Genomic DNA, 26,836 nt, shown 5'->3' with positions numbered 1-26,836 from the left:
GACTGCCACTTTGTAAATTACTACATCTTAATCCCTTGAGTACTCGGTTTAATCCTTTAAGTTATTCATTAAATATTTATGAAATTAAATTCCATAAATATATACTTTAGTAACTCCTTACTAAAGTGGTTAAGACTAACACTCTCAATAACCAAACTCATTAAACTTATTTCATTGGAATATTTTATATCTTGGTTAAGAGACTATGAATTCTATCTCTAGAATATATGTTCCATCAACACTAAATATCGCTGCCCAACATACTAGAGGTTTTGATCGTGACTTTAGATCTCACTCTTAATATATTAAAGCAACCTACATCTCATGATCAAGTCCATTATCTTCTCAGGATTAAAAGTTCATGTAAATAAAAGTCGTGAGTTTATTATTCATTTGACAGTCGTTAGGAGAATAATAAACCTCACAGCGGTCCAGTTTAATATGTTTTAACTCTTAAAACATATCAACATACCAACCAGAAATCTCAATTTCCATGATTAAGACAAATCATATTAGTTGATATGTTATAGTCTTCGCAGATGAAATGCTCATTTTCATCACCGACTACGAACTGAAATTCTGAGTTTACAAAGAACTTGTAATTTATATCTTCTGTGACTAAATCACATACTATGCATTTCATGGATTATATGATAATGTCACAATATTCATGTTGCCATTATTTTAGATAATAATAAAACAATTTTTTAATCACAACATTAAGTCATTTATAATGTCATACATAGCATCATACAATAGGATTTAAAGGCACACATCCTAACAGATGCGGCGAGTGGTTGTGGGTTTTGCATTCCGATGTGTAACCAAACCAACCTCTATGTATGTATATCTATATATATGGTTTAACATATACATATATGTATATGTAATCATGTTTCAGTTTTAAAATAAAAGAAATCTCTAGAGAGAGATAGAGAGTATCAGTGTTGTGCAATAGAGAAAAAAGGTGTGAAAGTGAGACTTGTTAGAGGCGTGAAAGTGAGAAAGGAGAAGGAAGGAAGAAGAGAAAAAAAATAGGGTTAAGTTTAGTGATTTAAAACGACATTGTTCCATTAATTTTTTTTTTAATCTGATACAAAACCACATCGTTTTGGAACTAATATTAATTTTAATAATAAGTTCAAAATGATGTCGTTTTAGTATGATAGGTTAAATTTCTAAATCTCTTTTAAATGTTGTCTTCTCTTATCTCTTATCTCTTGTCCGCCTCTCCCCTTTGCCCTCTCTCTCTCTCTCTCTCTCTCTTCTCAACCCCTGCCGTCGCCACCAGGCCCACCATCGTTGTCCACTGGATGTCACCGTTTCCAAGGTTTCCCCTCTCATCTCTCCTCTTTGTCACAACTATTATCTAGAAAATTCAAGAGAATGTTTTGATGCTTAATACCTAGCTGCTATGGTTCTCCTTTCTATGCCTTTTTCGGGTATGAAAATTTATATGATGCTCAATATATACCCGCGTCTCCTTGCAATGCTTTTTAGAAAGACAGAGAATTTATTTGAAAATTTTGTGAAAGATTTTGAACATGTTTGTCTGTTTGTTTGTTTTTTTTTTTTTTTAATATTTGGGTTGTTTGATATTTCTTTGTGGGTTGCTTGATGATTCTTTTTTTTTTTTTCTAAATTATTTGTTTTTTTGTTTTTTTTTTTGCACCGAATTAACCACACCACCCCGCTATGGTCAACTGAACTTGGTGTAGACCAGTTCTTACCCTTCACATGTGAGGTGCGGTCAAGCATAAGGGGAAACCGCCCCCAATAGGTGTGGTGCGAAATTCCCCCCAAATCAAAGTCTTTTTTAGGTATATTGCAGCGATAAGGAGGTTGAGTGAGATGCGGATGTGGACCGAATGCTCTCTAGTCGGGGAAGCTTGGGCTCTAATCATATTCAAATTCAAAGTCCTAAACCATAAAGACTACAATCGAACATCAAAGATTGGCTTAGTAAGGGATGACAATAGTGCAGTGGCTATGATGAGAATCAACAAGCATTCAAGGATCCATTGCATGTTCCAGTTGGGCCTATTACAAGAGCAAGATCCAAGAAGATCCAAGAAGCACTTAATGGGCTGATTCAAGAGATTTGGGCTGATTCTAACGCAGGACATTCCAAGCTTGGCCCAAAGGAAGACGAAAGAGTAATAAATTTAATTCAAGCTACTTAGGGCTGATCTGGCTTAATTGGGAGTGATTTATGGCATGAATTAATGGCTGATTGACTTTCCAGCTCTATATCAGTTAAGGCAGATTTTTTCCTATTTTGGATCTGCTAATTTCATACCAAATCAACTTTTATTTAGGGTTTTATTATTTAGTACGTTTTTTAGGTATTTTCCTTGTTTTTAGGTGCATTTAATGCTTTTTAGGTCAAACTTGATTCCTGATATAGGAAGGTATCAATTAGGAGTTATTTTAGAATATATTTTCTTGTCTGTCAAGTTTTATGGAGCCCTTAAATAGGCCCTGAAGTCTGTAAACGTTTTTGGAAGAAATTATTGAATAAAATTCAGAAAAGGTGAGGCTTTGCTCTCTTTTGGTTCTTCAAGAACTGTGAACTTATCAAGGATTCTTCCTTGTGGCGTTCAAACTTTATACCTTTGGTTCGTGATTCTTTATAATCATTGGGTCAAGGTCAATTTATACCTTTGGTTTGCGTTTCGATTATAAACGTTGGGTCAGGGTTTCTATCATAAATCTGATTTTTAGCTTTCCTGGGTTAAATATTCCAATATTTTTGTTGGGTCTCAAAGCGTGTCGATTGAGGTTCGCATCAGGCTAGTGAGAGAGAGGGTTAGGACTTTAGGACTTAGGAGTTCTATTAGTGTGATTATTAACTTTAGCTCACTTGACTTTTTATTTTACATTGCAAAATTTTATTGGTCCATCTCACCCAAATTGTAGTAATTGCTAGACATGGAAAACGATAAGGTCCGGTTCAGGTTGGCTCAATTGGTTTGGAGGCAAAAAAAGGCCAGGTCAAAAATGGGCCATTTTCAACCGGTTGAAAACGGGTCGAGTTAATCGAGTTGCGGTTGGTTGTGTCGAGTCAGGTTGGCCCATATTTTTCACATTGAAAAAAAGAATGCTAAATTTTTAGAGAGAATGAATACAATCAAATAGATAGACTATTTGGTACTTACTATTATACATGTGAAAGGGAAATAACAAACAAACCAAAAAACATAAAGCTTTCCATATCCTTACAATTTTGGCAGTTTTGACTTTTGAACATCACTAACATTCTTTACATACTTCAAATTCGAAGTTTACTAATGATATCATTCCCATAGAAGGAAAAAAAAAATGCAGAACTAAATGTTATGGACCATGTCAAGTTATCAGCCTTCTTAAGTGCACAAATTCTTGTTGTATTTAAAATAATAATAAAGTTAGATTATATAGAAAAATGCTGATGCTCACTTTTGACAAAAGGCCCAATAGTAGAAGATACCCAGTAATATGAAGAAAATGGGAAGAGAAAATAGTAAAGCAAGCCTAGCAGGCCGAAATGGTAGGAATAATGGTCAGTAGACCCACAAGAATAATAAGAGGTAAAGAGGAAGTAAATGGGCCAAGGAAGCCTAAGCAATGAAGTAATAAACTCATAGGAACAATAAGAGGTAAGGAGGAGGTAAATGGGCCAGGGAAGCCTAAGAAGTGAATTAGTAAATTCATTGGGTTGGCTTAAAAGCCAATAAGCCCAAAAAGTGATAAGAAGTAAAGATGTGGTGACTGAGTTGAGGAAGCCCAAAGGATTTAGCAAAAACCAATGAGAGTAAAAGAGGTAAAGAAAAAGCAAATAGGCTGAGGAAGCACGAGGAATGAAATGGGTTGCCATAGCAGGAATGTTGGCCAATAAAAGCCCAAAAGAGGTAAGAAAGTGGGAAATGGGCTGGCACAACAAGAATGCTGGCCAATAAAGCCCAAAAGAGGTAAGGATGTGGAAAGTGGGTTGGCACAGTAGGAATGTTGGCCAGTAAAACCCAAAAGAAGCAAAGATGTGGAAAGTGGACTGGCAGGAGCATTAGCCAGAAGACAAGGAAATTAAAGAAAGGTAATGGTATGGTAGGAACAATACAATGACATGGTAGGATCCTTAGCCAAGAGGCCCACAGACATAAGAAAGAAGATGGGCTAGGTAGGAAGGAGAGGGCCTTTACCTCAAGCAATGTCTAGTCCTAAGAAGAGATGGAAGGTAGAAAACGTGAACCTAAATGCCCATGTCTTTCAAGTCGTAAGAGTTAAACATCTACTAGAAAGTACAGCAGGATCAAAAATACATAGAGGCAATAGAAAAGGCATGAAGACTAGAAAAGTAATGGACTTAGACGGAAGTGGAACATATACACAGGGCCCAGGCACCATCTACTTGTATCCAACCAATACATGGGAGGTGGGCCACGGGTCAAGGGTATGAAAGGGTGTGGTCTAGCAGTGGGGAGAAAGAGGGAGTCTATTTTGGGGTTCCTGCTCAAACTTCTTTAGGGAGAAATATCCTACCGAGATGGCATCTCACCCAAAAGAAGTAAGTACGAGCTGGAACCACTAGATGCATGCCATAGTGGTAGGTGAGGGGGGGTTAACCCTTATCCAGATGAGAGTAGTGAAAACAAAGAAAGGTAAGAGACAAGACAAGCCATTTTTGTCTGGGAATGTGGCGTGGTGCACCAATGCATTGTAGTGGTAGTGGGTGAGCAACCGGCAAGCCAGTGGACAGTCTTTGAAGGACGCCCACAACGAGCCAAAAGCAATTAAGGGGTAAAAATGGTAAATCCTATCATGACAGACAGTATAAAAGGCAATAGTTGTGAACAGTGAAAAGGGGAGAGGAACAACCACGACAAGATAATAAAGATAGAAAAAAGAGGAAAAAGAGAGAAAAGAAAAGAAACACAGAAATCAGAGAAAAACAAGAGTGATAGGAATAGAGGCATGCATCAATAGATTACCCATTTCTCTCCCTCTTGATAGACCCACTCTCTAAGAAGTTAAGAATTAGAGTTTAAGCCATCTAGGTCCTTTTATCCAAAGTGTGTAACTTCTATGGTAGGAGCCTTCTCTGAGGTTACCCACGTTGGGGATCGGCTCCCTTTTTGGACTTGTGTTTGCTGAAAATCTAAGCCCATTTATTTGGAAGATGAGTTCTACTTTTTGATTGATGAATGATTAACTTGTTATCTTATTACCGAATTGTTTGCAATAATCTTGTTATTCATGATTGTATTATTCTGCCATGACCTTGTTATATTCCTTTGTTGTGTCATTTAGGCATTGGTGTTATTCGTAAAGTGTTTTAGTTAACTTGTTGTAGTGTATTTCCAGCTGTAATATTTGTAACAGTTATTCCTGCTGTGAGCACGCTGTACATTTAAGACTCTTGCCAAAACGCGTCTATACTGGGATGGCCCAACTTGTGTATAAGTTGGCGTAAGGTGTGTTTCACTTAGGCCAGTCCCAACTCTCTTATGTCAGAATCACGGGCCATGGTGCAGCAAGAGAGAATAAAGCCCAACCATACAAAATGCCCACAACATTTAAATTGGCAACTCCATTAGGGGTTGAGAAAAAGACAGGGAAAGCAGATAGATCCCTCACAAGTTATGCCCACAAGATCAAAGACGACGCGGAACATGAGTACCGTACCATCGTAGGCAGAGTCAATGCCAGCCATGCCGCACTAGCCCAACCAAGCAGAAGGTGATAATGGAGTGGGGGCTGGGCCATAGCAGCAATAAAGGATCCCTACTAACAATACCAACTTCTTCATTGAAGTGTTACAGTATGTACAACATCCCCAGCAGCAACTAATGGAAGAAATTAGCCAGCTGAAGGCGGATAAGACTAAGGAAAAAGGAAGCCAACATGACCCCGAGCATGTCGTAGACAAGGAAGAAACCCCTGTGGGCGGTGGCCCATAGAACGCAGAACAGTGTTTTGTTACGATGGCTAATATCGCAACACTTTTAGAGCAGGAAAGGTCTGAGGCACCCAAGGAGAGATTATATGCACGAAGACCTCCTTCTCTACTAAGGATACTCAACAAGCTGTATCCCGAAATATACGAGTTGTGAACTTTTGCACAGTATGAAGGCAGAAAGGGAAGTGTTGTTGAGCACGTGAGTAAGTTTATTGACACCCTTGGTTTCTATGTAGTAGATGAGGACTTATGTCTCCGAGAGTTCTCTAAGTCCTTGTGTGACTGGACATACACCTGGTACACTGGCTTGAAGCCAAGATCGATCTCGGCATGGGATGACATGTTAGACATGTTTCCACGGAGGGAAAACAGTAATGCTTGCAACTTTGCAAGGAACTAAGTAGAAAAATGATGAAGACCTGATGGAGTACATTAAGAGGTTCAGGAACATAATCTTCAATTTCTATGACCATTATGAAGAGAAGATGTTGGTGGAAATGTGCATGGGCAACATGATCATGGAATACAAAGTTGTCTCGGAAAACTTAGAAATCTCGCAGTTTGCACAGCTATTGCAAAAAGCCAAAAAGACCACTCAATCAGTCAGGCCCAACTTTGACAAGCCTAAGGAGCAGAGATCCATGCCGCAGGCGATGACAGTGTCCACCGGCGAAAAGAAGAGGAAGTTAGATGGAAGGGAATATGAGAACCCTCCACCAATACCATGCACACCCAAGGAACTAGACGTGCTCTTGGATAAATGGATCGCAGATGGAGTTTTCAAACCTAATCAAGTTTCTAGAGAGCCCACTGAGGAAGAATGGAGGGACCCATATTTCTGCCATTTGCATAATTATGTGCAGCATGCTACCGCAGAATGTTGGGCACTCCACAGACTAGTGCATTGCAAAATCAGAGAGGGAACTCTTGAGTTATCCCAACCAGAATTGCAGAGAAACCCATTCCCGAATCACAAGGGAAAGGGAGTAGTAGTAGTAGTCGTTATTTGTGCAAACTCAGGAGACGATGAAGAAGAAAGGCTGGCTCTGCCTATCGCAACTATCACTACCTTACAAAAGAGTTCTCGGTTCAAAATTTTGTTTGACCAATTGAAGCTCACGGCAAACGAACAAAGGATTACTACGGAGCTTTGGTAGGCATTGCCTCAAGAGGTGGGGTACTCAGACCATAGAAGGTCCCTCTACCTGGCAGCCTCCATAAACCAAATTCCCTTGAAGAGAGCCCTGATTGATACAGGTGCTTCAGTAAATCTCATCACACTCAGCATGTTGCAAACAGTAGGAATCACAAAGAGCAAGATTCAGGGATGCCTAATGGAGCTAACAAGGTTTAAAGGAAGGGGTAAGTACACTACAGGACATATACATCTATGGATGAAAGAGGGTCCAATAGCCTCTTTGGCTTGTTTTCATATGGTAAAGACATAAGTTTCCTATCATATATTACTGGGAAGACCATGGTTGCACAAGCATCACCTGATTCCATCTACCTATCACCAGTGTATGAAAGGGAGATTGAATGGTAGGATGATATGGATAGCAACGAACCCATCACCATTTGAGCAAGCAGAAGTCCATTTAGTAGAAACCATGTGCTACGATGAATGGGTATTGTCTGGAGAAAGCTCAGTATCCAAAACACAAGGCACTTTTATCCCCAAGTGGGAGGACATCCAGGATGACCCAGTGCCTGACTTGAGAGAGCTATTGATGCGGAGGAAGAAAAGGAAAGAAGCGCCAACTTTGGAACTAAGCGGTACTCCACGATGTGTCAGGGTCCGATTCCCAACAGTAGGATAGGTTATAAATTATGAAGGTGTGCGATACTTACTTGCAGTATGGAAAGGGGTCCCGGAGGAGGGTCATAGCATAAGAGCCTAGTATGCTATGTGGCCCAGGAAGGTTCAGAGGAAGAAAGCAACACAGAAAGTAAAAAAGAGATTGTGGCAGAAAAAGACACATAAGTAACGGCATAAGAAAAGCTAGAAGAGATTGACTTAGGCATAGACCCACAAAAGCCAAGACCAATTTCAATAAGCTCAAAGTTGTCAAAAGAAGAAAAGGCAGAATTGATCCTACTATTGAAAGAAATCAAAGATGTCTTTGCATGGGACTACAGCGAGAAGCCTAGGCAAGACCCAAGGCTGGTAGTACATACGCTCAATGTGGATCCTGAGGCTAGGCCAGTTGCTCAACCTGCTGGAGTATTTCACACTGAATTAGAGAAGCAAATAGTGAAGAAAGTACTAAAATTGCTAGCAATGAAGAAGAAAAATGGACAGATACGATGCTGTGTTGATTTCAGAAATCTTAATCGAGTTTGCCCCAAAGATAAGTTCACACTACCCAACATGAACCTGTTGATAGACTTCGCTGCAGGAAATACCATGTTTTCCTTCATGGACGGGTTTAGCGGGTACAACCAGATTTGAATGGCACTAAAAGATGCGAAGAAAACTGCTTTCAGTACGCTTATAGGAAATTTCTACTACATTATGATGCCTTTTGGGCTAAAAAATGCTGGTGCGACTTACCAACGTACTATGACCGCCATATTTCACGACATGATGCACCAAGAACTGGAAGACTATGTGGATGACATAGTGGTAAAATAAAGAAGACGAAAAGGTCATGTCAAAGTGTTAAAAAAAGGTGTTCGAAATGTGCAGACTTTTCAAGTTGAGAATGAAACCACTAAAATGAGCCTTTGGAGTGTCTACTAGGAAATTTTTAGGGTTTCTGTTCCACAACAGAGGGATAGATGTAGATCCGGCCAAGGTAGTAGCAATAGCGACCATGGAGCCCCCAACCATAATCAAGGAGTTGAAGAGTTTTTTGGGCAAAGTCTCCTACATCCAGAGGTTCATCCCTGGTTTGGCATCGATCACTTAGGCCTTAATGAAGCTACTAAAAATGGGACAAGGTTTTAAGTGGGGGAAAGCATATTAGGTAGCTTTTTAGAAGTTACAGTAGATCATGATGAACCTCCCTATGTTACAAGCCCCAGTCCGCAGGAAACCATTACTGCTTTACTTAGCTTTAAGTCTGTCTACCATTGGAGCTTTGATAGCCTAGGAGGACAGAGGTGGCATTGAACAGCCAGTCTACTACATAAGTCGTGCCCTGAGGGATACGCAGACCCAGTATCCCAGAGCTAAAAAGGTATGCTTAGGAGTCGTTTATGCATCACAAAGACTACGCCACTATTTCCTGGCTTATGAGATACACTTAATGATGAAGTCCCACGTGATTAAAGCTCTTCTTCGACAACCCATTTTTTCCGGCAGAATATCTCAGTGGTTATTACAGTTATCACGATATGACTTGAAGGTGGGAACACCCAAGGCGGTGAAAAGCAAGACATAGCAGACTTATTGGCTCAATTTCAAGAGAAGAGGAATTCCCACTAGATGATGAGGTACTAGAAGACGTAGTTGTAGTAATAGTGGGTCATGAAGTTCGATGGTTCCTCTACAGTAAACTCAAGAGGTGTAGGGGTGGGCCTTTATCACAACGGTGAAGAGACCATGGTGCTCTTATTCAAGTTGGAGTTCTTATGTTCAAACATTACAACAGAATTGATACGTGGATATGTTGACTGCATTGGGCTCGCAGTTAGCCTTCGAAAGGAATAGTACCAGAGTTGAGATCAACAAGCGAAAAGAGTCCATCATTCAAATACTTCAGGAAAGGTTTCATAAGGAGTAAGGATGTGAAGAGGATTGGAGGGTTCCCATCAAGGAAGCCCTGTTGAAATAGAGGGACATGGCAGAATTGAAGACATTAAAGGATTATTTCCTGATGAAAGGGGATCTGTATTGTAGAATGCCAGGAGGATGCGTAGGGCATGAAAAGACCCAAAGAAAATTGAAGGAAGTGCATCGCAGAACCTGTGGGTTTTGTGGTGAGATTAGTCTATACCATAGGATGCAGAGGGCAGGTTATTATTGGCCAAACATGGGCAAGGATGCAAACTTGATCCAAACCTAGTGTGAAGCCTGCCACTTGACTGCAAACAAGGAGGAGAGCAATGTCATGTTTGCCATTGAGGATTGGAGAAGCCCGTTCATACAATACCTAGCTGAAGGTGTCCTACCACATAAGCATAGCAAAAGGTATAAGCTCAAAAAGCTGGTAACCCACTATTTCCTGCATGAAGGAATTCTTTTTAAGAAGGGATATGATGGGGACCCATTACGATTTTTGGATCCAAGAGAAGCCGGTGAGATGTTAAAGGAGGTGTACACAGGAGAATGAGGAGAACACCAAGGAAAGAAAAATTTGTACCAATGCATACTACAGATAGGCTACTATTGACCTACTATGAAAAGGGATACAGTAGAATTTGTGAAAAAGTGTCACAGTTGCCAACTACAAGCCAATTTGATCCATACCCACCAACAAGGTTTACATAGCATAGTTACTCCATGGCCCTTCCACACTTGGGGGTTCGATTTGGTAGGACCAGTCAACCCACCGTCCTATGGGTACATATGGATCCTTGCGGCTACAGAATATTTCACTAAATTGGCAGAGGCCATACCACTCCGTAAAGCCACCAAAGGAGCTGTGGCAAATTTCATTAATGAAAATATAATTGTTCAATTTGGGGTGCCTCACAGAATCGTAAATGACAATGGCACTCCATTGGTCATGGCCTTATTACTCCCAGGGATATGGGCAGGTAGAAGTAACAAACAAAACTCTCATTAAGATCATTAGCAGGATGAGCCAAGAGTACAGCGAAGATTGGGCAACGCATTTGCCAAACGGGCTTTGGGCCTACCAAAGCTCGCCCAAATCTGCCACAGGATTCTTTCCCTACTCCTTAGTTTATGGGACAGAAGTGATGAGCCCAGTAGAAGTAATGATACCTTCTTTAAGGGTTATGCAGGCATAAAGGAAGGAAAAAGAGAAAGAAGTCTTTGCGGCAAAAAGGTACGAGGACCTAGAAGGGTTAGACGAAAAAAGGGAGGAAACCCAAGAGCATAGCCGCAGATATAGGCAAAGAATGACTGAACCTTATGGTAGGATGATTAAAGAAAGAATGCTTACAGAAGGACAGCTCGTGTTGAGGATAGCAGACCATGTCAGGCAACGTATGGCAGGACCATCTAAATTCTCACCAAAATGGGAAGTACTCTTCGTGGTAAAGGAAGCACATGCAAGTGGGTATTATCGCCTAGCCTAGATGGATGGAAAAGATCTATTGGACCCCATTAATGGCAAGTGGCTGAAGCACTATTTTGTGTAGGAAATATCATGTAGTTGTTCCTTTTCTTTCATGTTTTTTTTTTCTTTCTTTCCTCTAAGTGACTACCCTTGCAAGGGACAGTGTCACAAGGAAGCATCATAGCATGTTTTATTTGTAATTCATGGTTGAAAGCAGAAATAGAAAAGTAATGAAAATCATGAAGTATTAGCAAAACACATTGTATCATAAAGTATAGTAGTAGTTGCAGCAGATATAGCATAATAGATTACAAGACCAAAATATATAAGTCATATAAGACTTATCAAAATAAGTGCTAAAAATAAATTGTACTGTGTAAAAAGAAAGGGGAAAGAAGTAAACACAAGGAAGGAAATAAAGCTACATAATGGTCCAATCAAAGGCCTAAAATAAGGGTTTGATCCTCGAAGCGGCTAGAGCCAGCAATGCCAGAAAGAAGATGCTTGCGATGTGTCTCTAAGTTTGCCACCTCCTTCTTCAAACACTTAATATGAGCATTTATAGCATCCACAGCAAGCTGAACTTTCTTTGTGAAGAAGGCTCGAGCAATCTTTCATAAGTGATCCGATAGAAACTCCATAGCAAATCCGACCCTGATCAGCTCCTAAACCATAACCCTTCACTGCAAGATCCTCTTCGCAAACACGGTGTCAATGAAATTATGCTCAATGTCATTCATCACGCTCCCCAAAAAATTGAGGAAGGGCTCCCTCATAGAACGACCAAAGAGGAACCCCTATATGAAATCTCTATGGTTGCTATAGACCACCTCTAAATGGGTGACACACTCCTCAGGAACTCAAAAGCCATGAAAGTCAACATAGGGAGCTCTAGCACCCCCAAAAGTTTGCAGGATCAAGGTCGTTGGTCTCGGCTTGGTCAAATCAGGTAAAGAAGGCAGTGGCCTCACTCAAAGGGTCAGGAACAGTGGCAGAACTGCTACCAACCTCAAACCAAGAGGTTAGAGCCACCTCAGCATGATACAGACCTGGAAAGAAACACAAGGTACAACATAAGTCTATAAGGAATAAGCAAAGCAAAGAAATGAATGTAAAGATGAAGGCTTTAATTGAAGAAAGCACGAGGGTGAGAAAATTACTAGGACCCACTGAAGTGAAGGCTACAAGTACAACAGAAATATGGGCTGTGCGTATCGTGGGGCCTACTACAGTTGCGAGGATGACATGCAAAGTGATTAAAGGGATATACGAAGAAATGGCAAGAACAGAAGAAAAAAAAGATTTACTAAGGATGAAAGATACATACCCATAGCCTCGGTCTCCTACTCACCACCATCGCTATCCTCATCGAAGTCAGAAACCCTTGTCTTCATGACATATTCATGGCCTAGGAAAGGGCAATGAAGGGGTCACTGGCAGAAATGGCTAGAGGAGTAGCAAGAGAAGTACTCTCAATTTGGGTTGCGCCTGTACAAGTAACTTCCTTTTTAGGAGTGAAGATCTTCACAGGAATAAGAGACGACTCACTGCTAACAACTTTCTCGGCCCAAGTGCTCTCCTCCACAATAATGGGCTAAATGGAGAGACTGGAGCTTTAGCAGGAGTTCCCTGTGTAGCAGCAACAGAAGCAGAGGTCATACCTCAGCCACGACATCTACACCATCAAAGAAGCCCTCCATAGGCGTGCCCATAGAAGTAGGAACCTCCTTGCTCGTGTGGTGATAAACAGAAAGGGGTTCAAGATCAACCTAAAGAAAAAAGTGTCAAGGCAGAGAAGGGATATATAAACATGCAAAAAAAAAAGAAGAGAGAGAAATCACATGGCAATATAGGGCGAGTGGTTGAAGTGTCTTCCTTATGCTTAGATTGCCAAGGAAAAAGAAAAAAAACATATACATATGGAGTTAGCCACATGAAAGCCCCATGAATAATCAAAATAAAGAAAGAATGAAGTTTAGAGATAACATACTCTTCTCTCGGCAGTTGCAGATGGGGCTAGTAGAGATGTTTTCCTTTTACTGCCACGGGTCCTGCTGGAAGGAGGAGCATCCACGAATGGCCTTGGAGCAGAAGGCTTGGGCTTGCTTACAGTAGAATGCCTGTTGGATTGGGTACCAGCGGAAGGGGAAGGAGAGCTCTCAAGGATTATGTTGCTAATAGGAGGAAGGCTACCCCCATATGGAACAAGATCCGAACAAGTCTCAGAGGAGTCATCGCCTCTCTTGGTAGACTTGGGCTTGGCGACCTGAGACACCAAGCCCTTCTTCGCTAGGACAGAACGGTTCACAACCTTTACCCTCTTCTCCCAACTAAGAGGATACTCACCAGCATACAAATACCATCCATTCTCCTTCTCCTACCACTCAAATATAGCAGACCCGCTTTGCTTCCTAGCATACGCCACCATGGACTTAGTAGGAAGGAACAACTATAGGTTGGCAGAAATAATAGCATGAAGACTCTCAGAAGGAATAACAGAAAACCCATGGCCACCTAGCAACTCTTGGCCAAAAGAAGTCATCATGGCCTGCCAATACCTTGTTAGGATGTGTGTCCTTAAATCCTATTGTATGATGCTATGTATGTTATTATGTATGACTTAATATTGTGTAAAATAAAGTTTTTTTATTATTATTATCTAAAATAATGATAACATGAATATTGAGACATTATCATATAGTCCATGAGATGCATTGTATGTGATTTAGTCACAAAAGATGTAAATCACAAGTTCCTTATAACTCAAAATGTAGTTTGTAGTCGGTGATGAAATTGGGCATTTCATCTGCGAAGACTATAACATATCAACTAAGATGATTTGTCTTGATCATGGAAATGGAGATTTCTAGTTAGTATGTTGATATGTTTTAAGAATTAAAATATATTGAACTAGATCGGTGTGAGATTTATTATTCTCCTAACGACTGTCAAATGAATAATAAACTCATGACTTATATTTGCATGAACTCTTAATCCTGAGAGAATAATGGACTTGATCATGAGGTGTAGGTTGCTTTAATATATCAGGAGTGAGATCTAGATTAACGGTCAAAACCTCAGTATGTTGGGCAACCACATTTAGTGTTGATGGAACATATATTCTCAAGATGAAATTCATAGTCTCTTAACGGAGATATAAAATATTCCCTTAAGATAAGTTTAATGGGTTTAGTTATTCAGAGAGTTAGGCCTAACCACTTTAGTAAGGAGTTACTAAAGTATATATTTATGGAATTGAATTTCATAAATATATAATGAATAATTTTAAAGGATTAAACCGGGTACTCAAAGAATTAAGATGTAATAATCTACAAAGTGACAGTTTTCTTTCATAACTTTGTATTACTACTAATATTTTATGAAGGGGTTGCATGTACAATAAAGTCTTGGGATATAATTTATAAATAAGGCTTAGAGTGCAACTATATTTAATACCACTATATTTATATAGTGGTATTAAATATGGTGGTATTAAATATAGTTAATGGCAACTTTGGACTTGTCAAGAGTTGATAGAAAAGCCCAAGGTCCATTGGAGCTAGTGTCTTATAGGTCTCTTTTGGTCCCACTTCAAGCCACACACTTAAGCCTAATTGGAAAGGCCTAAAAGGCCAGCCCAATTAGATAATCAGTTAGATACAAAGGGAGAAACATACAGAATTTTCTATAGAGAATTGAAAGTACACTATTTGCGAAGTGGTGTAAGAAGTGTTAGACACTATGACATTCTCCCTTTGGAACTGATTGAGAGACCATACATCTTGGGCGTTAGTGGAATTGGAGTGAAGATTGAAAGTGTTTCCAAGTGCTCTTGATCTTCGGTTTTGAAATTCACCGCTCCAAGGTACACTCTCTTATTCTTAAATTCTAAAACTTACACAGTGCATGTTATCGATTACGTATGAAGTAGATCCGTTAAATTTCCGACGCGTATGTTTTGTATATGATACAAACACCTGATTATCCAACATACCTGTGCATCAGAGCAGTACAAAGGCCCTCTATTTATGAGCTCGGAATGGTGACTGCTATGAAGTGCTTGCTACAAAACTCAAAAGCACTAAGGCCGGTCAAAAGTGGTAAACTCCAAGATAGTAGTGAAGTCATCGGGTATGTCTTGATCTAGCCCAAACTACCTCCTCATCCTGTTGGCAGAGTAATGAACAAAGTGGATGCCCTCATCGGCCATATAAGGTTGCCACCTAGCATTTGTGGCTGCCAAGTATGTGATCCCCCCTCTCATCACAAGCAATCAACAAGGTGATGGTCCCATCAGTGGCCATAAAGGGACCTATGGCTGAGTCAGCACAAATAAACCCACTGCCTAAATCCCTTAGGCCCTCCAAGAAAAACCAATTCCCTTGTCAAAGAACTCAAAGGCAAGATACCCAAACGGCTTCAACCCAACCTAGCGGTAAGCCAATGGAAAATCAGAAGTAAAATAACCACAGAAATCAGTAATCACTTTTGGACAAGACTGGTACTTCTCTTTGGCAAAACGAACAGACTTGCACTTTGCCAAATGCTTGGCACAATATTCCCATAGTAGGTGTTTCAATATGGTACTGTGGGTGGAGGTAGTAACTATGTGGTAGGAACCTGCCTGCCTTTCATCACCTTGTAGAATATCCAACTGCACATACAAATGGCCTAGAAATATAAGGGCCAATGACAGACTCACCACGGCATAAATCTTTATGGCTAACCAAAAGTAAAGAGGTTTTATGGCATAATGTGAATGAGAGCAAAAGATAAACTTATAAAGCCAAAATACAACGAAGGCTACATGGTGGATGGCGATGGAAGCCTTGGAGAAAGTTCCAACCCAATGAGACAACTTCGTGTTCCCACTTATCCTTTTCCTCAAGTCGGCCTCCTCCTTGGCAAAAAGCTTGATATCATTTAGGTCCGTGTCACGAAGAATGGGTAGTAACAGTTGGTTTGCCACATCATCCGAGGTCACGGTGATCTTGCCACAAGAATGGAAGAAGGTATAGGTGGCGCTACACCACCGATGGAACAAATGGTGGAGGTTGAACAAATCTCGATAGTTAGACCAACATTAGGATGAAACGATGGCCTTCAACACACTGGCTTCCTTATCCACCCATTCTTTCCAACCTAAAGAAGTGCCCAACCTAAATTCGAAGAGAATGGGCCTGGATAGTGAATTCCTTAGCAGATGTCAAGATCGGGAATGGTGGAAGCCAAAGGGGCCCAAGAAACCTCCATGTCACGACGGCAAAGAGAAAGCCACATGCGGCCTGGCGGTGGAGGCAAATAGTCACCAAGTACCACGGGGAAGTGGATATAAGTGTCATACCATGGGTCAACGAGGGGAGGATACTCATTATCTAGATCGCCACCCCTTTCCTCCTCCTTGAAGTGGTTCAATTCGGAATGGGGAGTCTCTTCACCCACGATTTTGGTAGACGAATTGTCGGTGGCAGTTTCTTTTCCCTTACGGTGAGAAGAACCATCACCGTTTGCCAATGACATGATGGGTTATTTGAACGGAGAAGATAGGTAGTGAAGTTTTGGGGAAAACGAGATAGTGAAGAGAAAGTTAAAAGAAAAAAGTTATGAGAGAATGATGGGAAAGAGAAAAGCCCAAGGATGACAATAAAAGTGATGTGAAAGGAAGCAACGAGTCAGCCATGAAAAGAAGTATCATATTAATGAAGCAGATGTTGCGTTCCAAAATAATTGCAAAACTGGGAAATTCAAAGAAACAGGCTTATTCATGGTAAGAAAAGAGATAAGGCAAGGTCTACTCTTTAAAAAACCCGCAAAAAAATTATTATGTGAGTATTCACATATGAATTGCATGAGCAATTCATATGCTTAGGGGGTTGAATGTTGATGCCCACTTTTGACAAAAGGCCCAATAGCAGAAGCAGCCCAACAATATGAAGAAAATGGGAAGAGAAAATAGTAAAGCAAGCCCAGCAGGTCAGAATGGCAGGAACAATGGTCAGTAGGCCCGCAAGAATAATAAGAGGTAAAGAGGAAGTAAATGGGCTGAGGAAGCCCAAAGAATTAAGTAATAAACCCATAGGAACAATAAGAGGTAAAGAGGAGGTAAATGGACCGGGGAAGCCCAAGAAGTGAGCTAGTAAATTCATTGGGTTGGCTTAAATGCCAATAAGCCCCATAAAGTAATAAAAAGTAAAGATGTGGTAATTGGACTGAGGAAGCCCAAAGGATTTAGCAAAAGTCCATGGAAGTAAAAGAGGTAAAGAAGAAGCAAATGGGCAAAGGAAGCCCGAGGAATGAAATGGGTTGACACAGCATAATTGTTGGCCAATAAAAGCCCAAAAAAGGTAAGGATGTGGGAAATGGGATGGCACAGCAGGAATGTTGGCCAATAAAACCCGAAAGAGGTAAGGATGTGGAATGTAGGCTAGCACGGTAGGAATGTTGGCCAGTAAAACTCAAAAGAAGCAAAGATGTGGAAGTGGACTGGCAGGAGCATCAGATCGAAGACAAGGAAATAAAAGAAAGGTAATGATATGGCAGGAACAATGCAATGGCATGGCAGGATCCCCAGCCAAGAGGCACACGGACATAGGAAAGAAGATGAGCGAGGCAAGAAGGAGAGGGCCTTCACCTTAAGCAATACCCAATACAAAGAAGAGATGAAAGGTAGAAAATGTGAACCCAAAGGCCCATATGTCTTTCACACCGCAAGAGTTAAACACCTTCCAGAACATACAATAGGATTAGACAAACACAAAGGCAATAACAAAGGCGTGAAGACCAGAAAAGTAAGGGATTCAGACAGGGCCCAGGCACCACCTACTTGTACCCAGCCGATACATAGGAGGTGGGAATGAGACATGGTGCAGCCAACGCAATGTAATGATAGTGGCTGACCAGCTGACCGGCTAGTGGCAGTCATGGAAAGGCGCCCACAACGAGCCGGAAACTGTTGAGGGGTAAAAATGGTAATTCTTGTAATTGTAGACAGTATAAAAGGCAATAGTTGTGAATAGTGACGATGGGAAAGGAACAACTACGACAAGAAAATAGAGATAGAACAAAGGGAAAAAAGAGAAAAGAAAAGAAACATAGAAAAAAAAAAAAGCAAAAGTGATAGGAATAAAGGCATGCATCAATAGGCTACCCATTTCTCTCCATCTTGACAGACCCACTCTTTGAGAAGTTAAGAATTAGAGCTTAAGCCATTTAGGTCCTTTTTCCAAAGTGTGTAACCTCTATGGCAAGAGCCTTCTCTGAGGTTACCTATGTTGGGGATCGCACCTATTTTGGACTTGTGTTTGCTGAAAAGCTAAGCCCATTTCTTTGGTAGACGAGTTTTACTTTTTGATTGATGAATGATTAACTTGTTGTCTTATTACCGAATTGCTTGCTATAATCTTGTTATTCGTGATTGTATTGCCACGACCTTGTTATATTCCTTTGTTGTGCATAAGTTGGCCTAAGGTGTGTTTCACTTAAGCCAGTCTAAACTCTCTTACCTCAGAATCATGGGCCATGGTGTAGCAAGAGAGATCAAAGCCCAACCACACAAATGGCCCGCTACAAAAGATAAACTAAATAAATAAAAATAAAGTTTTAAAAATAAAGGATAAAGTTTAGCTACAAAATTGGTTGTAGCCTTAAGGCTACAACCTTAATAATATTTTAATGGAGGTAAATTTTGACAAATTCACCATTGAATTACATCTTCTTTTTATATCCTTCATACTTGCAAAATTTCTAGAAAATTAAAGATCAATAGCTAAGTCATCAATAAATTGTTTAAATTGCAAATTTTTGTAGTTTAAAATTATGCATGAAATATAAACTTATAGATCATATAGTAAATAATATCCAATTGACACAAAATTTGACATGTGTATTAAGAGCGTAAAGAACATGTAAATACACATGTAATTCAACGGTAGATTTTTAAAATATATTGTAATATTTATTTTATTGAATAGGGTTTGTTGCCTTAGGCTACAACTAATTTTGTAGCTAAATTTTGTCTAAAAATAAATATAAAAATTTAAGTAATGAAGAACAAGTAAATATTTTACAAGAATTATACCTCAATTTACTCAACGTTGGTAGTAGATTCAGCATTACAAATATTCATACTTGTAAGTTATAGCTCAAGCCTATTTTATCAGTATCTTCATTTACAACACAATATTTTAAGATAACTTAAGAGTACCATGAAAGCAAATCAAAGCTTATCAATAAAGAGTTAAAAAATGTATAATTTCTGCGATTCTTTTGATAAACTAAAATACATTCAAATCCATATAACTAACTTTTAGTGCACATTGTAGCTTCCACATTCTCAGGCAAAAGATGTGAGTGATACGAAGTAAGAATTTTTTCTATCATGCTTAAACTTGATTCAGATGCTTTAAACTTGATTCAAATGCAACAATAGTTATAAGATTGCTCATGAGATCCCATGCCATTAAAGAGATCTCTGAGAATCGATTGTAATTTTCTTTCCACCAAGAGAGAATTTCCAACTTTGGATTTTGCTTTCTCCTAAGTCTAAGCTCTTCTAAATACAAGTCTAATTGAGATTTCGCACTACAAAAACTATTATAATACTCAAATTCCTAATTATTAAAAAATATTTCAATTAAAAAAAATGACACAACATTATAATTTCATTATTAAAAAAATACCACGACATTTGTTTTGTCACTTCGTTCTAGTTAGACAGTTAGACAGACTTGGACTTGGTGTGTTAGTAATTGACTAATAGTTAGTTACTTAGTAGTCTTAACTTAGTGTTATTTTACTGCGTTAGAAGGTCAGTGCTTATTGCTTATGTAGACACTAGACAGTACACTAGATGCTTTAGTTTTGCTATAGTATTTTTTTCCCCTTTTACTTAACTCTTTATTTTTTTTAATGGTGGCACACACAAGTTCATTATGCCTTTATGATAATGTTATGCACCTAGAAATCTAGCACACCTTGTCATGTACTTTTTAAATATTTTTTAAGGGGAAAAAAGTTTGAAAAGCGGGTCAGGTCATTGGTTAGTTGGGTCAAGTTGGCCCACAAAAATTCAAGTTGGCCTATATTTAATTCGGGCCAAACAATTCGGGTTTAGGCTGGGCCAAAATGGGCGAGTTCGGGTCGGGTTAGTGAATTTCGACTCATTTTGCCATGTCTAGTAACTACATAGAGCATTAGCATGAGGTGTGTTAAATGCTAACCTTTTAGCATTTAGCACACCAAAAATCCACGAACATCAAATATTTCAAATTTAGTATTGTCGTGGGCCTTTTTGTATTGTTGGGCTTTGGTCTCTTCCGCTGTACTGCAGCCCATGATTCTGAGGCAGAATAGTTGGGACTGGCCTAAGTGAAACACACCTTAGGCTAGTTTGTGCATAAGTTGGGCCATCCCAGTATAGACGCACCTTGACAAGAGTCTTTAAGTGTACGGCGTGCCCACGGCAAGAGTGACTATTACAAACATTACAGCAGGAAATTAAATATGGTAGAATAACTATAACATTTTACAAATAATACTAACGCCTAAATAAAAGAACAAAAGGATCTAACAGGGTTATATCAGAATGATGCAGCCACAAATAACAAACTTACAGCAAGTAGTTTAGTAATATGATTACAAGCTAATCGTCCATCAATCAAAAAAGTAAAACTTGTCTACCAAAGAGATGGGCTTAGCTTCTTAGCAAACACAAGTCCAAAAGCGGGAGATGATCTCCAATGTGGGTAACCTCAGAGAAGGCTTCTGCCATAGAGATTACACACTTTGGAAAAAGGACCTAGATGGCTTAAACTCTAATTCTTAACTTCTCAAAGAATGAGTCTGTCAAGACGGAGAGAAAATGGGTAGCCTATTGATGCATGCCTCTAGTCCTATCACTTATGCTTTTCTCTAATTTCTGTATTTTTCTTTTCTTTCTTTTTTTCCTTTACTACTTTGTTCTGCCTCTATTTCTTTTCGTGGTTCTTCCTTTCCCCCCGTTTTTTCACTGTTCACAGCTGTTACCTTTTATATAGTCTACCATGATAGAATTTACCATTTTTTATCCCTAAACCACTTTTGGCTCATTGTGGGTGTCCTTCCAAGACTACCCACTGGCCTGTCAACTGCTCGGCCACTATCATTGCATTGTGTTGGCTGCAGCATGCCTCATTCTTAAACAAAGATGGCTTGTCTTGTCTCTTACCTCTCTTTGTTTTCACTACTCTCATCTGGATAAGTGTTAAACCTCTCCCTCACCTACCTCTATGGCATGCATCCAACAGTTCCAACTCATACTTACTTCTTTTGGGTGAGATGTCCTCCCAACAAGACATTACTCCCCATAGAAGTTTGAGCGAGAACTTCAAAATAAACTCCACCTTTCTTCCCACTGCTAGACCATATCCTCTCATACCCTTGACCCATGGCCCACCTTCCATGTATTGGCTAGGTACAAATAGGTGGTGTTGGGCCCTGTGTGTATGCTCCACTTCCGTCTAAATCCGTTACTATTCTGGCCTTCACGCCTTTGTTGTTGCCTTCGTGTTTGTCTAATTTTGCTATACGTTCTAGTGGGTATTTAACTCTTGCGGCATGAAAGACACATGGGCTTTTGGGCTCATGTTCTCTGCCTTTCATCTCTTCTTTAGACTGGGCATTGCTTGGGTGAAAGCCCTCTCCTTCCTGCCTAGCCTATGTTCTTTCCTATGTCTATGGGCCTCTTGGCTAGGATCCTGCCAAGCCACTTCATTGTTCCTACTATACCATTACCTTTCTTTTATTTCTCGTTACTCATAGGCTTACGAGATGATGCTCCTATTGGGCCATTCCACTTTCCACATCTTTATAACTTTTGGGATTTATTGGCCAACATTCCTATTGTACCAGTCCATTTTCTACATCTTTACCTCTTTTAGGCTTTATTGGCCAACATTCCTATTGTGCCAGCCCATTTCATTCCTCGGGTTTCCTCGGCCAATTTACTTATTCTTTACCTCTTTTATTCTCATGGGCTTTTTGCTAAATCCTTTGGGCTTCCTCGACCCAATTACTACATCTTTACATTTTATTACTGATGTGCATGAAATATATACAATAAAATACCCACATATCTACATATTTAGCCTTACTTTTATGTTATTTTGTTACTGATTATATAATATCTTTGTGTTGCAGGTAACAAGAGCTTTACATGCAAAGTGGGGCTAAACCAATTGAATCAAGCCAACTTTCATCCAGCCAGGCATGAATTCAAGAGAAGACCAACCCAATTAAATTCAAGTCTAAGTGGAGCAAGGAATCGAAGGAAATTTGCACCAAATCCAAGTCCAATTCGGATTAGGATTCCAGCCTGCACATCAGTAGTATTTTTGGCATAACTTTCGGCCCAGATATTCAATCGAGATGATTCGAGTTGGGCTGGAAATTTAACTTAAAGGGCTACAACTTTGTAGTTTACCAAAAGTCCAAACTCTGACGTTAAATGGGCCAAAATCGCTGGTTAATGGAAGCCTATAAATCTGAGATTTTCTCCAAACGGGAATAGGATTCCTTGACCTATTTAAAGGCTCTTTAGGGAAAAAAGAAAGAGGAACAGAGAGGAAAAGGGGGTGCCGCATAGAAGAACTTGTTTTAGGAGTCATTATGAAGAGGAGGATTTGAGGACAAAGGCGAGAACTTCATGTTGGTCAACCAATTCAGATGAAAGACATAAGTTTTATTTGTTTTCTTTTCAATTTTATTATGAACTAAATTTATTTTCTAGAGCGTTGATGTAGTCTAGCAATGAACACACAATTTATATTCTGAGTTATTTTATTTTTAATATTTTCATGATTGAGTGTTTAATTCTTATTCTTAATGCTTACTAATTTTTTACGAATTATTGTTTGATCAATTGAATTACAATGAGACCAAGATGTGATTTGTTATTTTAGTTCTAGAATTAAACATCATTAGTTGAGCGAAAGTAGAGATGCTTTACTGCGATTAGTGTGATTTTTCAGAAAATTCAAAGTACGTAATGAGTCTCCAATCAATTAAATTCACATAGAGATATGGAATTGTTAGTTGAAGATATTTTTGATATTATTTGAGAGAAGATATCGAATACTTAAGGAATTTTTAATCATTAACGGGAGATTATTAGAATTTAATAATTAGGAAGAATAAATTGTGTGGGATTTGTTAGGTGAAATCAACCGCTCTAGATCCATTCTTCTCATATTTTTACACTTTTAGATTTTTGCATTTTGTTAATCTTTTATTCGTAGATTTATTTTTATTAAATAGTTTAATTTAATTTAGATAGTAGAACGTTCCATTTATTTTCGATTTTCCAAATAGTAATTAATTTAGTGAATTTCGGTATTCAATAACATAGTTAATCCTTGTGGGTTCAACATTTGTTTTCTAAAAGCACTTTACTACTTGTTACGATTTTGTGCGCTTGCAGATTATTTTACGCAAACAAGTTTTTGGCACTGTTGCCGGGGATTAACTATTTGTTATTGATATTGATACTAGCTAGATATTTACTACTTTGGATTTTATTTTATTTATTCAAAAAAAAAAATTAGATTAGGTGCATCTGAGTTTGTTTTCTTTCTTTTCAGGAATTAGAAGTGCATGGCAAGATCTAAACTGTTAGAGCATACACTCTTTGATCCTGAAATTGAAAGAACCTTACGTCAGCTCAAGAAAGAAAAGAAGAAAGAGGCCAACACATCTCTATCTAATATGGCCGATCAAGAGCAAAAGGCGTTAAGAGATTATGCTACGCCCTCGGTAAATGGAGCTACATCGAGCATAAGGAGGCCAACCATACAAGCCAATAATTTTGAGATCAAGTCGGCCATCATTCAGATGATACAGCAGACTGTCCAGTTTAGGGGGTTGTCACAAGAGGATCCTAATGTCCATATTGCAAATTTCTTGGAAATTTGTGATACTTTTAAACATAACGGAGTGACAAATGATGCGATTCGACTAAGACTTTTTCCCTTCTCACTTAGGGATAAAGCAAAAGTTTGGTTGAATTCTTTGCCACCTGGCATCATTACTACATGGGAGGAGTTGGCTCAAAAATTCTTAGCAAAATATTTCCCTCCCACAAAGACAGCAAAGCTAAGGAATGATATCACCACGTTCATCCAATTTGAGGGTGAATCATTATATGAAGCATGGGAGAGGTACAAAGATTTATTGCGAAGGTGTCCTCATCATGACCTTCCAGCATGGCTTCAAGTGCAAACATTCTACAATGGTCTAGGAGCTACAAACAGGTCTATGGTTGATGCAGCAGCTGGTTGAGATTTAATGAGTAAAACTCATGAGGCAGCCTATGAACTTTTGGAAGAATTGACATCCAACAACTATCAATGGCCTACAGAAAGAGCAATGCCAAGAAAGACAGCTGAAGTTTTAGAACTTGATTCTATTACCTCATTGGCGGCACAAATGGCAACTTTGTCTTAACAACTAGGTAAAATGAATGTTAATGCTATTCAAACTAATGTTGTTTGCGATCATTGTTCAGGAAATCATTCAAGTGCTGACTGCCAAGTGGGAAATCCTTTTGCCCAATCGAGTTATGGACAAGCAAATTACGTGTCAAATTTTCAACGTCAAAATAATCCATACTCGAACATGTACAATCTTGGATGGAGGAATCACCCTAACTTTTCATGGAGCAATAACCAAGGGTAGGCTAAACCACCTCAGCAATTTCCACAGCAAGAGAAGAAGCCGACACTTGAGGACATGTTCATGCAGTACTTGCAGAAGATAGATGTGGTGATCCAAAACAACTCAGCTTCAATTCGTAATCTTGAGGTGCAGATCGGTCAGCTCTCTAGCATGCTCATAGAGAGGATTGCAGGAACTTTGACAAGCAACACTGTCACCAATCTGAAAGAACATGTAAAGGCAATATCATTGAGAAGTGGACGAACATATGAGGAGCCAAAAGTAACAAATGCAAAACAAGATGAAGCTGTAGATAATGAGGAGTCAAAGATGAAGGAGGCCGAGTCAGAGATGAAAGAAGTGGAGCAAGCTGAGAAGACTAAGGAGAATGAAAGAGCTTCAAAATCAAAAAAATCCAGGGAAGTTACTTTTGAGACTTATTCTCCTTCAATTTATGATCCACCAATTCCTTTTCCGCAAAGATTAAGAAAAAACAATGTGGATGATTAGTTTTCTAAATTTCTAAGTATATTTAAGCAATTTCATACTAATATTCCTCTCATTGAAGCTTTGGAACAAATGACTAAATATGCTAAATTTTTGAAGGATATTATATCAAAGAAGCGGAAATTGGAGGAGCATGAAACAGTAATGCTGACAGAGGAGAGTAATGCAATCTTACAAAAGAAGCTACCGCCTAAGTTGAAAGATCCGGGGAGTTTCACTATCCCTTGCATTATAGGAAAATCTTACTTTGATAGAGCTTTATGTGATTTAGGGGCAAGTATTAATCTAATGTATTTCTTTGTTTTCAGGAAATTGGGTCTTGGAGAAGTAAAGCCGATCACTATCTCTTTACAATTGGCGGATAGATCCATTAAATATCCAAGAGGAGTCATTGAGGACATATTAGTAAAAGTTGAGAAGTTCATCTTCCCAGCTGACTTCATTGTCCTTGATATGGATGAGGACGAGGATCCCTTTGATATTAGGTCAACCTTTCCTTGCGACAGGGAGGACCTTAATTGATGTCCAGCAAGGAAAACTTGTTTTGAGGGTCGGAGAGGATGAGGTCACTTTTGATGTATTTAAGTCTATGGAATTTCTTTCCGAGACACATTCTTGTTTTCAAATAAGTGACCGAGACGTGATCATGGCCGATGAGACCTATGCAATTGATTTTCTAAAGTTACCACTTGAGGTATATCTTACTCGCTCTACAGCTATTAAATTCAATGATGAAGAGGTTAAGGAGTGTGAAAGATATTTGGAGGCTACACCACTCTTTCCTCTTTCAATGCAACCAAAAGTGGAAGACTTGAAATCATGTCTGCCAACATCTCCACCAGAAGAACCACCTAAACTTAAGCTCAAACCGCTTCCATCAAAGTTAAGATACGCTTTCTTAGGTCAAGACTCTACTCTTCTAGTTATTATTAACAGTTCTTTGAGTGATGTAGAGGAGGAAAAGTTGTTGAGAATCTTGCAGGAACACAAGATGGCTTTGGGTTGGACCATCTCTAACATCAAAGGAATTAGTCCTTTAATTTGCACACACAAGATTTTAATGGAGGATAAATATAAACCAATTATCCAACGCCAGAGAAGATTGAATCCATCAATGCAAGAAGTGGTGCATAAAGAAGTGCTGAAGCTATTAGATGCCGGAATTATTTATCCTATCTCGGACAGCGCATGGGTAAGTCCAGTATAAGTCGTCCCAAAGAAAGGTGGAATAACCGTGATAAAAAATGATAATGATGAACTTATACCAACAAGGACGGTCACGGGATGTCGAATGTGCATAGATTACAGAATGCTTAATGATGCAACTCGGAAAGATCATTTTCCTTTACCTTTTATTGATCAAATGCTAGAAAGACTTGTAGGGCATGCTTACTACTGTTTTCTGGATGGATACTCTGGTTATAATCAAATAGCCATCGTGCCTGAAGATCAAGAGAAGACCACTTTCACTTGTCCATATGGAACATTTGCATATAGGCGAATGCCTTTTGGCCTT

General features: G+C 39.2%; 1 protein-coding gene and 1 non-coding gene across 2 annotated transcripts; one reads left to right on the top strand and one right to left on the bottom strand.

Moving 5' to 3' along the window:
- Positions 1 to 24,249: 24,249 nt before the first annotated feature.
- Positions 24,250 to 24,356, bottom strand: LOC142608484 (small nucleolar RNA R71). The gene has a single exon (XR_012839513.1). It is a non-coding gene; the product is annotated as a small nucleolar RNA R71 (small nucleolar RNA).
- A 1,036-nt stretch (positions 24,357 to 25,392) lies between these two features.
- On the top strand, positions 25,393 to 25,842 carry LOC142605963 (uncharacterized). The gene has a single exon (XM_075777389.1). The coding sequence runs from the start codon at positions 25,393 to 25,395 to the stop codon at positions 25,840 to 25,842; it is 450 nt and encodes a 149-aa protein (XP_075633504.1).
- The last annotated feature ends 994 nt before the right edge of the window (positions 25,843 to 26,836 follow it).

This window comes from Castanea sativa, chromosome 8 (genome assembly GCF_040712315.1).
Source record: "Castanea sativa cultivar Marrone di Chiusa Pesio chromosome 8, ASM4071231v1".
In the NCBI taxonomy this organism is placed as follows: domain Eukaryota; kingdom Viridiplantae; phylum Streptophyta; class Magnoliopsida; order Fagales; family Fagaceae; genus Castanea; species Castanea sativa.
The sequence above is the reverse complement of the archived record's forward strand: the minus strand, read 5'-3'. Positions and strand labels throughout refer to the sequence as shown.

Bases quoted from the DNA above. Each gene is read 5' to 3' on its own strand.
- LOC142605963 (XM_075777389.1), top strand. From the start codon at position 25,393: ATGACTAAATATGCTAAATTTTTGAAGGATATTATATCAAAGAAGCGG.